At 41.3% G+C, this 12,147-nt stretch overlaps 1 protein-coding gene across 1 annotated transcript in view; it reads right to left on the bottom strand.

Moving 5' to 3' along the window:
* SLC18B1 (solute carrier family 18 member B1) overlaps nt 1-12,147 on the bottom strand; it is a 28,713-nt gene that overhangs the window by 3,081 nt on the left and 13,485 nt on the right. Inside the window, exons 7-13 of the mRNA XM_049652977.1 lie at nt 10,231-10,367; nt 7,144-7,245; nt 5,058-5,149; nt 3,835-3,930; nt 1,038-1,112; nt 259-352; nt 118-167 (exon numbers count right to left, since the gene is read on the bottom strand). Of these exons, the coding sequence (XP_049508934.1) occupies nt 118-167; nt 259-352; nt 1,038-1,112; nt 3,835-3,930; nt 5,058-5,149; nt 7,144-7,245; nt 10,231-10,367 (646 nt within the window). The remainder of the gene's footprint in view (nt 1-117; nt 168-258; nt 353-1,037; nt 1,113-3,834; nt 3,931-5,057; nt 5,150-7,143; nt 7,246-10,230; nt 10,368-12,147) is intronic.

Raw genomic sequence — 12,147 nt, forward strand, 5'->3', positions numbered from 1 at the left:
CTGTGAGATCATGACCTGAGCCGAGATCAAGATCTCATGGGTAACCAGCTGAGCCACCCAGGTGCTTCGAGGGCTGATTTTTAAAGGGGAAAAAATAAGCCCAAGAACCGACCATACCTTCTTCTCTGTGCGTGCTCCCACAGGTAAAACAAGCCCATCGCCAATCCCTTTAACACAATGAAAGGGGCAGTTAATGCCAATGCTCCAAATCACACTTCTCTGCAAATGCCAGGAAGATGAAAACAAAAGGCTACTCACACTTGTCAGAGCCCAAAGACCTTGCACAGCAGCTGCCCATTCAAAGCCAATTTTCTCATAAAGAAATCCACCCAGTGTGGGTCCTATAAAAGCACTAAGAAAAGAAGAAAGCGTATTCAATAGTGTAAAAAAAAAAAAAAAGAATTATTTCCTAAAGGCCGCATGATCCCTCAATCATAGATCTTCATTAAATTGGAACTGTAAGTACTGAAGACAGAAGCCAATTCCTGGACGGAGCACTGGGTGCGACAAAACCAATTCTACCCGATAATGATGATGTTTAACGCTTTTTAAACAATTCTAAAATTATAACTGCTTCTAAAAAGTTGGTGCCTTACATAAACATTTTAAAAACGTGACATGCACGCAAAAGAACCCTTATATGATTCTCTCTATTGTTCTCAATAATTGTATTTAAAATAACTCAAGTCTGTACATATTTATTGAGATATTCTACAGTTCCAGCATACATTTATTCCTCACGAATAGCAAAGAACAAAAATGAAACAAATGAATGAAGAATACTGAGACATGACCTGTTAAAGGAACTTAGAAAGGTCACTTAAGACAAAGTATATAGGGACCATTTTGATTAGGTATTCAACTGCTGGTAAAAACCAGTGATCTTGGAGTCAGAGGGTGTGGGGTTAGGACTCCAACTCTGCCCTAAATGAATTAAGTGCCTTTGGGCACCTCATCAGACCTCTCGGTGTCAGTTTCTTCAGGCAAATGCAGATAGTATTTTCCATCTTGCAGGTGTGAACGAAATGGCTACTCACCCAACTGACCACATGGCACTGAAGAGCCCCGACACAAGTCCCAAGGTACTTAATCCTTCTTCAAATCCATTTTCGCTGCAAAGAGACAAGAGTAGATCTGTTATGGACAGGGAAACCTGCGTGAAAGCAAAGAACAGTGTGTGACAAATAAATTAAGAGACTGGGAATAATCTGGGGGCACCTGGGTGACTCACTGGGGTAAGCGTTCGACTTTGGCTCAGGTCACGATCTCCTGGATAGTGGGTTAAACCCCTGTGCTGGGCTCTGTGTGGACAGCTCAGAGCCTGGAGCCTGCTTCGGATTCTGTGTCTCCCTCTCTCTGCCCCTCCCCTGTTCACACTCTGTCTCTCAAAAATGAATAAACGTTAAAAAAAATTTTTTTTAAAGAGACTGGGAATAATCTGAACAAAACCAACAGACAGAACACTCCGTCTCCAAGATAAAAGCGAATCTAATCTGAAGGAATTTTCATAGTTACCTCTACTCCATGGTTTTCTAAAAATAATTTTACTGCATATCTAAAACATGATATTAAGAATCATGACCCATTTGCATGAAGTCTCATAAAAATACATAATTAAGAAATTCTTTTTTTTTATGTTCTATTTATTTTTGAGAGAGAGAGGGTGAGCAGGGGAGGGCCAGAGAGGGGGGGACAGAGGCTCAGAGGTGGGCCCCCTGCTGACAGCAGCAAGCCCATGTGCAGCTCGAACCCGCGAACCCGTGAGATCATGACCGGAGCAAAAGTCGGACGCTCAACCGACTGAGCCACCCAGGCGCCCCTAAGAAATTCTTAAAATGAGATGAACATGCAAAGAGAATAATGGGCAACTTTTAGAAAACACGGAGGCAACTCACTATTCCTCAGAGAATACTGAGTCAACCCAGTATATCTCCTCCCTGCTCTAGTTCACGTGGTGTTCTTTACCATCATGCCTAGTAAACAACACTGATGGCCAAGTGACAAATACCCGGCGCGAGACTGTGATTCATAATAAGAAATATATATCTGGTCTCCCTCCTGTTTGCAGCATAGAACCCATAACACCCTTGGAATTTCCTAAGTGATTAAAACAATTTCAAGTACCTTTTTTGTTATGTTCATGTGGTGGCTTTTAGGGGACTGGTTGCCCAGAGAGTCAACCATGTGATTAGAGGGGTTAGAACTTCCAACCCCAAGACCAGAACCCCCCACCTCTGAGAGGGGCCAGGCTGGAGATGGAATCAATGGCCAATGGTGAGTGATTTAACCAATCAGCAGTACGTAAGCGTCCACAAAAATCCCAAAAGGACAGGGCGAGAGAGCTGCTGAGTTGGTAAACCAGACCCTTTCCACATGCCAGTGTGCCAGGGCTCCAAAACCCACAAGGACAGAAGTTCCTTTGTTCAGGTTACTCTTTGTGTCTTTTCGTCTGGTTGTTGATTCGTATCCTTTAATCTCTTTGGTAACAAATCACTGAATCTAACGAGTACGCTGGATTCCTGAGTTCTGTGAGTCACTCTAGCAGATTAATTGAATCTAAGGAGGTCGTCAAGGGAACCTCTGATGCACGGGCCAGTCAGTCGGAAGCACATGTGAACTTGTAACTAGCACCTGAAGCAGAGGGCAATCTGTGGGACGGAGTCCCTCACCTGTGGGATCTGATGATATCACCAGACGGATAGTCTCAGAACGGAGTTGCATTGTAGGACACCTAGCTGGTTTGGGAGAATTGCTTGGTGGTGTGGGAGCTGCCCCCTCTCCCGACCCCGCACTGGAAATGGGACTAGAATCATTTTACCTGGTCATTGTGTGCCCTTGTATGGACCTTCTCCATGAGAAGGAAACAATGCTGAGGGCTTTCCGTTGTGCTTTAGCTTTTCAAAAGTGTTTCTGTTCCTAGGCATCAACCAAGCCAAGCCTCCATCCACAACTCATTTTACCTATCATTGTATAATATTACCATATATTACCTATCATTGTATAATATTACCATATACGGTAAAACCTTGCATTGCGAGTAACTTGTTCTACGAGTGTTCTGTAAGACGGGCAAACATTTCTCACAAATTTTAACTTGATAAATGAGCTACTGTCTTGCAACAAGAGTAGCATGTGACCATGAATGGGACAGGATCACAACTGAGGCAATGATTCTTCTCTCTCACTGCAAGACTGTGGGCGATCATCAATGCAATGTCACATTTCCTCAAAATCCTCAAAAAGAGGCAAAGGCGAGCGAGTGTCATTGGATAGGTTCCTTGTTAAAGTTGCACGAAAAAAAAAAAAAAAAAAACAACAAGATTCCATTGAGCCAGTAGATAGCAGAGATTCCATTAGTGATAGTGAAAGTCATTCTACACAATAACCTTCCTCTCTCGTCTCCCTCACACCAGCCATGAAGGTTTTCAAAGGTACGTGCAGGTTAATTTGTTTATCTTTCTGTATATTTTGTGCTTTATTATTTTGTATTATATTATAGTATTATAATCATTTTTATATGAATATTTTTGGGTTGTGGAGCGAATCATCTGAATTTCCATCATTTCTTAAGGGGAAATTTGATTTGATATACACAAGTGCTTTGGATTATAAGCATGTTTCTGGTCACAAACCAAGATTTTACTGTATTTTCATTTCACTTACAGTATTATTGCATGCAGTATTTATATCAGAATATTGTGTGACATAAAATCATGAAGATTTGGTCTTGTGGAAAAAAAAAATCCAACATCCTACAAAATTGAGAAATTCAAGAAAGCCTGTGATGCTCACTGCTATTTGCAACACAGCTCCGCAAGCACAGAGGTAACTTACTATGCACAACTGAGAATCTCCGGGAAGGTTGGAATGATACTCATTCCAGCAGAGACGCCATTCAAGACTAATATCAGCACCAGCAGCCAGAGCTGACTGCAAAAGAGTTTTGGAAAAAGAAACAAAACAAAACAACATGAGCATGTTGATAGACACAGGGCTCAAGTTAAGGAGGGCAGGCTGAATCCCAGAGAAGCATGCTTCTGAGATGGCATCACTAGTCGGCCTCATTCTCATCTGATCCCACTTCATTCAGAGACAGCACCCTCTGGCTCCTCCCACTTTGAGGGGGGTGGCAAATCAATTCACCACGATACCTCAATTTCTTTGGTCACATATATCACATGCCCTCTTATCACCATACGGAATCTTTTCAAAATTGGTTAAATGTTAACGCTGCTCCTTCAATCACTTGGCTTTGAAATTCAATGGACAGAAAAAAATGGCATAGAAGGGAACTGGTAAAGAAGGGCAGGAAACTAATTTGCTCGGCTTCCCACACTGAATGGCTTAACATCCATTACCCCCATTGAATCCTTGCAGCAATATTCTGCCAAGTAAGCACCATCATCAGCTCCTTTTTGGAGATAAGAACACTAAGGCTCTCGGAAGCTAAATGATTTGCTGGAGTTCACACACCTAGTAAGTGGCAAAGCAAAATGCAAACCCAAATGTGAAGGACTCTGAAATCCTTGCCCTTTCCATGTCACACTTGATCCCAGAAGCAGCTGAAAGCTCTAAGCTCCCTTTATTTTAGCAAATACATTACCCTTAACAAGCTCCAATGAGCCGGTACCACATGCTAAGAATAATACAGAAACAAACAAACAAAAAAAAGACTTGATCCCAGACTCAAGGATTGAGAAAGAGTAGGGAAAAAAAAAAACACGTTTTAACAGCAATCAACCAAAGGGAGGCAGCAACAAATGCTATTTTCAAAATAAAGTACAAATAAGCGTGCAATTGAAACACAAAGGGAGAAGCGTTTTTCGCATTTGATCCAGATGTGATGATGCATTTTCTATCTGCTTGTAGCAGTGCCACCTTCTGGTAAGGTAGAATACTGCCAGTCCAACCCAACAATTCAATAGAGTCTTAAATCAAGGTAGTTATTTAAATAATAAGGTTCAAAATACGAAACCATACCAGCAGCACACAAAAAATTTCTGTAGTAATTCTTAATGTTATTCAGCCAAAAATACAGAAGAAGGAAAAAACATTACCTTTGAATGTGCAAGACCGGGATAGGTCCCAAGAGCATGTAGCATCCGGCTGTGATTATGTTTCCCAAAACCAGAAACCATTTCCTGAGATGCTGGTAAAGAGAAGGAGAGTCCGAAAAACCCCTGAGAGGTAAAGCCCCTCCACAATCAAAGGATATACACAAAAATCACTGAAGAACACAAGCCCTGACATTGAAAAATCCAAATACATCGAAGAAAATGAAACTTTACATTTAAGAGAAAATAGGTAGATGGTAAACAGAAAAGCGAGACAATATACCCTAAGAGTTTCTAAGGACAAGGATTCCTTGGGAAGGGAGTGTATTGTAGATTTTACACATGATGAACTATCCCCAAAGTAACAATTTAAAAAGCAGCCATCCTGGGGCGCCTAGATGGCTCAGTCGGTTAGGCATCTGACTTAGGCTCAGGTTCATGAGTTCAAGCTCCATGTCGGGCTCTGTGCTGACAGCTCAGAGTCTGGTACCTGTTTTGGATTCTTTGTCTCCCTCTCTCCCTCTGCCCCTCTCTTACTCGCTCTCTGTCTCTCTCTCTCTCTCAAAAAATGAATAAACATTTAAAAAAATAAATAAAATTGGGGCGCCTGGGTGGCTCAGCCGGTTGAGCGTCCAACTTCGGTTCAGGTCATGATCTCACAGTTGACGAGCTTGAGCCCCGCATTGGGCTCTGTGCTGACAGCTCAGAGCCTGGATGGAGCCTGCTTTGGATTCTGTGTCTCCCTCTCTCTCTGCCCCTCCCCTGCTCATGCTCTGTCCCTGTCTCAAAAATAAATATAAACATTTTTTTAAATAAATAAAATAAATAAAAATAAAAACACAGTCATCACAAGGAACCACCTAGTAGATACAGTACCTGAAAAATTCACACTATTTAAAAAGCACCCAATAAAATTACTCCTTTTAAACTACTTGAATGCAGGCTGAAAATTCTAGGAGTTAAATAGCTGCTCAGTTAAATAAGACTGTCTTAAAACAAGCTCCAATCACTGTTTAAGACACTTGCTTTTTGTCACCTGGGTTACTAAGTAATCTCTATGTAATTTAGGTTGTGATAAATGTTTATGCAAGTTTAACAAAGAGAGGAAATGCAAACAAGTAAAAAGCACTAAAGCCACAGAAGCTTGGTATTTGGTTAACAGTACTTACTAGTACTGTTTACCAGCATCTGGAGTGAATGGTTTAGACCTAAGCAAAGGAGAACAGAAGGGAATTTCTATCAGGATAGCTACAGGATAAGCAATGTACATTTATGTAGCTACTCCTTTCATTCCCACAGAAAAAAACTAAATTATCTCCTCTCAGTCTGACCGAGCCCTAATTAGGGACTCTGCCCTAATTATTTTATTTTTTTAAATGCTTATTTATTTTTGAGAGAGAGCGTGAGTGGGGCAAGGGCAGAGAGAGAATCCCAAGCAGGCTCCGCACTGTCAGTGCAGAGCCCGATGTGGGGCTTGAACTCACCATCCGCGAGATCATGACCTAAGCTGAAATCAAGAATCGAACGTTCCACTGACTGAGCCTCCCAGGCGCCCCCTGCCCTAATTATTAAGGCCAATCCGTGTATTTTGCATCAAGTGAGTTTCATCCTTTAGAGAGTCTAATCCGATAGTTTTCAACAGCCTTGTTAGCACAGACCCCTTTTCCCCAGAAGAAGCAATTAAAAGTGAATGTTCTCTGAGTGATGGCAGGTTGGAAGACATGGGAACCTCTCCATCAACTCCAAAAATTGAATATAGTACAATTTAAGTGTTCTCGCCCCCTCAAGTAAAAAAAACAAACAAACAAACAAAAAAAAACAGAGAGATAATACAGAGGTGATGGCTGTGTTAATTAACTTGACAGAGGACATCCTTTCACAATGTATTCGGATCCCGAATCACCATGATGCACACTTTAAATATCTTACAATTTTATTTCTCAATTAAACAGTAATAAGCTAATTTTTAAAAAAAAATTTGAATGTCAATTCTAATCAATGGACCTCTAGAGTTCCAGAAGTACAGCTGGAAAGCTCACCAATCTAAATACACAAAGGTGTTTCTCAAACGTAGGTTAAGTGTACGTACTGGTATTTTATCACTCAGTAAACCAAACAGCGGTGAAGAAATGGCGTAGGATAGTGCCAAACCCAGGAATACCAGTCCCACATAGCCAGCTGGTAAATTAAACTGTAAAAGAAATTTTTTATTAGAGTTACACCATTAAGTCATTTTTTACATAAACAAAAATCTTTTCTTTATTTATTTTTTTAATTTTTTTTAACGTTTATTTATTTTTTGAGACAGAGAGAGACAGAGCATGAATGGGGGAGGGTCAGAGAGAGGGAGACACAGAATCTGAAACAGACTCCAGGCTCTGAGCAGTCAGCACAGAGCCCGATGCGGGGCTCGAACTCACGGACCGTGAGATCATGACCTGAGTTGAAGTCGGCCGCTTAACCAACTGAGCCACCCAGGCGCCCCAATCTTTTCTTTTTTTAAAAAAAAAAAAAAAAAGTTGATTTATTTACTTTGAGACAGAGAGAGAGAATGAATGGGCAGGGAAGGGCAGAGAGAGAGGGAGAGAGAGAATCTCAAGGAGGCTCTGTGCTATCAGTGCAGAGCCCGATGCAGAGCTCAAACTCATGAACCGTGAGATCATGACCTGAGCCAAAATCAAGAGCTGGACACTTAAGCAACTGAGCCACCCAAGTCCCCACACATAAATCTTTTCTACACACTTCTTCAGCTCTTGTTATCTACCATGAGCCCACTATTAACACTTAGCATCCTCCCTAATTTTGGTCTTACTTTTTTAAATGGATTACTTTTTCTTTACGAGGGGGAAAAAAATCTAATCAGAGGTCAAAAGTCCTAGATATCTTGTTTTGCAGCATTTGATATTGTACGTATAAATTTGTTTCTATGAACCATAGTATTTTCACATATATTTTGACGTTTAAACCAGTGCTGCATAAACTTTATGTGCATCAGAATTACCCAGAGAACTTTTTTTTTAATGTTTGTTTACTTATTTTGAGAGAGTGAGCATGACAGCAGGGGAGGGACAGAGAGAGAGGGAGAGAGAGAGAGAGAATCCCAAGCAGCACAGAGCCAGACACAGGGCTTGAACCTTGAGATCATGACCTGAACAGAAATCAACAGTTGGTCCCTTAACTGACTGAGCCACCGAGGCACCTCCCAGAGAACCTGTTTAAAAGGGTTTCTTAGTTGGATCCAAGGGCTAACATGCTTTGGTTCAAGGGATGGAAAAAAACAAAAAGGTTCTTAGGCTTCAGACCTAGAATTTCTGATTCAAAAGGTATGAGATGGGACCAGAGAATCTGATTTGTAATAAGCAACTAGGCGATGCTTACTGTCCACGGACTGCAGTATACTGATGTGAAAAACCCGGAGGATAATATCTATTCTATCCATTTCAAAGGGATGTTAATATCTAATTTAAAGAATCACACAGTATGACACTTTACAAAAGGCTTTTAAAACAGTAAGTTAACCACATCACTCTGTGATATTGTTACTATTACCAGCATGATACAAACACCTTTCTTTGGTTAACTGAGTTGTTTTCATTTCCTTAATTTCCTTAACTGATTTTTTTTTTTAAACTTTATTTTTTTTATTTTTTTATTTTATTTTATTTTTTTTTTATTTTTGGGACAGAGAGAGACAGAGCATGAACGGGGGAGGGGCAGAGAGAGAGGGAGACACAGAATCGGAAACAGGCTCCAGGCTCCGAGCCATCAGCCCAGAGCCTGACGCGGGGCTCAAACCCACGAACCGTGAGATCATGACCTGAGCCGAAATCGGACGCTCAACCGACTGAGCCACCCAGGTGCCCCTCAAAGATGTATTTCTCAGTGTATTTAGAAAATGACACTTGTAAAGATTTTTTATGAAATAGACATGCGTAACTGGGATTTACCAGACATTGGCTAAGATATTTTTTCCTCGTGTGGGCAGAAATTCTTAAGAAGATACAAAAATGACTCCTGGAGAGATACACTCTTGATGTGACTGGAATGTGTCCTCATAAACACAAAATATGTTTCTTGTTACCTTATGGATGCTCACTGCTTAAACAAGATATTATATTATTTTCTAAGCCTTGGGCAAGGCACCAAAATGACAGTGTCCACGTTTATCTTTTTGGATATTTCACAAGCACAAAACCGTCCCTAGTGCCGTTGAGGAGTTGTTTCTGGTAACTGCTTTTTTAATTCCAGTACCTCACATAAAGTCAGCATGGGCCACAATTAGATTTCTACCTCGATAAACACATGTTAATCCTTCAGTATAATTAACTACCAGAGTTGGTCATATACTTTATCACATCATTGATAATCCTTTTTTCAGAAATATCTAAGAGTGGGGTGCCTGGGTGGCTCAGCCGGTTAAGCCTCCGACTCTAGCTCAGATCATTATCCCAGGGTCATGGGATCGAACCCCACACTGGGCCCCACTTCAGGCTATGCACTGAGGACAGAAACTGCTAAAGATTCTCTCCCTCCCTCAGCCCTTCTCCCTCACTCGTGCTCTAACCTCTCTCTCTAAATTAAAAAAAGAAGAGAAGGAAAAGAAATATCTAAAAGCAAATCTCTACAACAACCCTTTACATTCAGAATTTATTTTCCAGTACTAAAGAAGAAGAAGAAGAAGAAGAAGAAGAAGAAGAAGAAGAAGAAGTCGTCATCTCGGTTCCTTTCTACCATCCCAGATTAATATATTCCATAGTCATTCAATTATACGTAACAGCCTAAAAAGTAAGTGGACCCACAGGGGACCTGTTAGTGAAGAACATTAAATGAGCTACGGAATACCCCAAATGCTTCACTGGAATTCAAACAAGTAGAGGAAAAGTGTCCTTGTCAAGCACTCAGGATAATTCCCAAGCCAGACATGTGATGACTCAAGCAAGACCTTGAAAAGGAGACCAATGTTTGGGCCACTCGGTGAAAAGCTTCTTTCACTTGCCCTGAATCAGACCCCTGGTGAAAGGGATGTCACAGAGGGAGGGGACAGGCTGTGTTGGGGTGTAGATCTCATTCTGTCTCCTCACAGCCACTCGGAGTCTTTCTACAGAGTGGGGCCCCAGAGCAAGCAAGTGCACCCACCTTCTACAGTGCAGAGCTCTCTGACAAGCAGGCTACTCACCTTCTCCAGAACAAAGAGAGACAGAGTAGGATCAAGGAAGCCAAAACACGAGCTGAGGGAGTTGATGACGAAGGCTATAAGTGCAATCTTGGGTAACGTGATGAGTTTCCAGAATGAGTGTTCACCTGGATCAGAGTCTAAGGGTAAAAAATCCAAAAAAGAGTAATTAAAATTCTAACCTATTTGGAAAAGTGAAATTGGTAAGGCCATCTTTTATCTGGTAATCAAAATAACTGCACCTCTGAGTTTGCCTAAAATTGCATATTGTCTGCATTTGCGTATAAATTTTTCACACCTAGAAGCCACATTCAGTCTTCTTAAAGACAATTTCTCAAATTGATAAAGAATCCACTGGAATCAGAGTGTGAGGAGAAGAGGGGGGTCTTCGGTTATAGGTTATAACTCTGAAGCAAGTTGAGGCCTTCCCCCCAATGAGATAGAGACTATATGAAGTTAGATTTGGTGCATGGGAAGAGCCAGAAGCTTTATCAAGGAAGGGAGAAATCTGAGTTCATCAAAGGGCACAGACAAATTTTTTTTTTTTCCTGATGGCAAAGAAAACACCAGATTGAGAAGGGTGTTACTGAATCATGCATAAAGCACATGGGCATTCAAGGTCAACTGAGCACGGACCTCACTTCTAGCATCCCCCTTGCAGTAACCCAGATTCTTTACTGTTCCCAGCAACAGGAAGTGTTGTATCCAAGCCTCCAGTCACATGCTATGATTCCTTTCTTTTTCTCCTGCTAATTTTTCAAATTCTATTCACTCTGTGAGGTCTGGCTCTGGCCCTAATCATTCCACAAATCTTACCTTCCTCTGTTTCCTACTGCACTTCTGCTCTGTACCCTACCTTTTAGCAACTAAACCACATTTCATTTTACATTGTTTACTGTTGTCTGGTGATTTTCCTGTCTTCCCATTAATTTACTGAGCCATATCTTTGCTGAGTCAGGTACCATGCAAAATGCTGGGCAGACAAAGACAAAGAAGACAAGCTCAGACCCTGTTCTCACAGAGAAGTTACAGTAAAGAGTGGAGAGAAAAAGGATGGAACTAGGAGGGAATCTTTCAAAGCACAGCAGATAGTTGGCTAAAATAAAACAAAAACAGAAACAAACAACAACAACAACAAAAACAGAGAAAGCCATATAAAGAAGGCTTTCCTCAAGTAGTAATATCTAAGTTGGTGCCCAAAGCATGAGCTTAAGATGAGCAAGCAAAGAAGGAGGAAAGAATAATCCAGGCATATTATTCCAGGAATGGTACATTCCAAGACTCAGCAGTGAGGAAAACTATTCTGAGTTTGAAGGAAATGAAAGAAGAGAAGCAAAGCTAGAGGATGGAGATTAGAGTAGGGGACACCAGCATGGTGGGGAGAGAGATCATACTGCAGAAGCATGTTATGCAAGACTTTGTAAAACATGCTAACAGGCCTGAGAAATCACTACGGATTCTAACCGAGGGGTAGGAATGAGATCTGTGGTTTAAAGAGACCTCTCTGTGGCCTTGTGGAGAATGGAGACAAGAGGACCAGTTAGGAGGCTGTTGGAGTGCCAGGCCAGAGGTGATACTGGCCAGGTCTGGGTAAGGAAGATCTTTGAGGGTGAGGATTAGCCCCTGTTATGCTCTCATTTCTCCAAAAACACCCACCATGCTTCATTACTTAATTCTTGGTGAATAATGATCTAGCATGGAACAAATTCAAAGAAACATAAAGATCGGTTCAAGTATTTTAAGTGCTACATTTAGACTTTGTCAGGATACAAGGGATAAAGGTTAAACCATGGTGTCAGTTTCTTAATTATTAGCCAAATATTCGATGCTAAACACAGTCCACGACGCTCAACCACAGAAAGTGCACAGACTTAGAAAGGGGACAAGCACTAGCATATGGCTCGGTGCAGTAGGGCCAGC

This window comes from Panthera uncia (assembly GCF_023721935.1).
Source record: "Panthera uncia isolate 11264 chromosome B2 unlocalized genomic scaffold, Puncia_PCG_1.0 HiC_scaffold_24, whole genome shotgun sequence".
NCBI classification, from domain to species: Eukaryota; Metazoa; Chordata; class Mammalia; order Carnivora; family Felidae; genus Panthera; species Panthera uncia.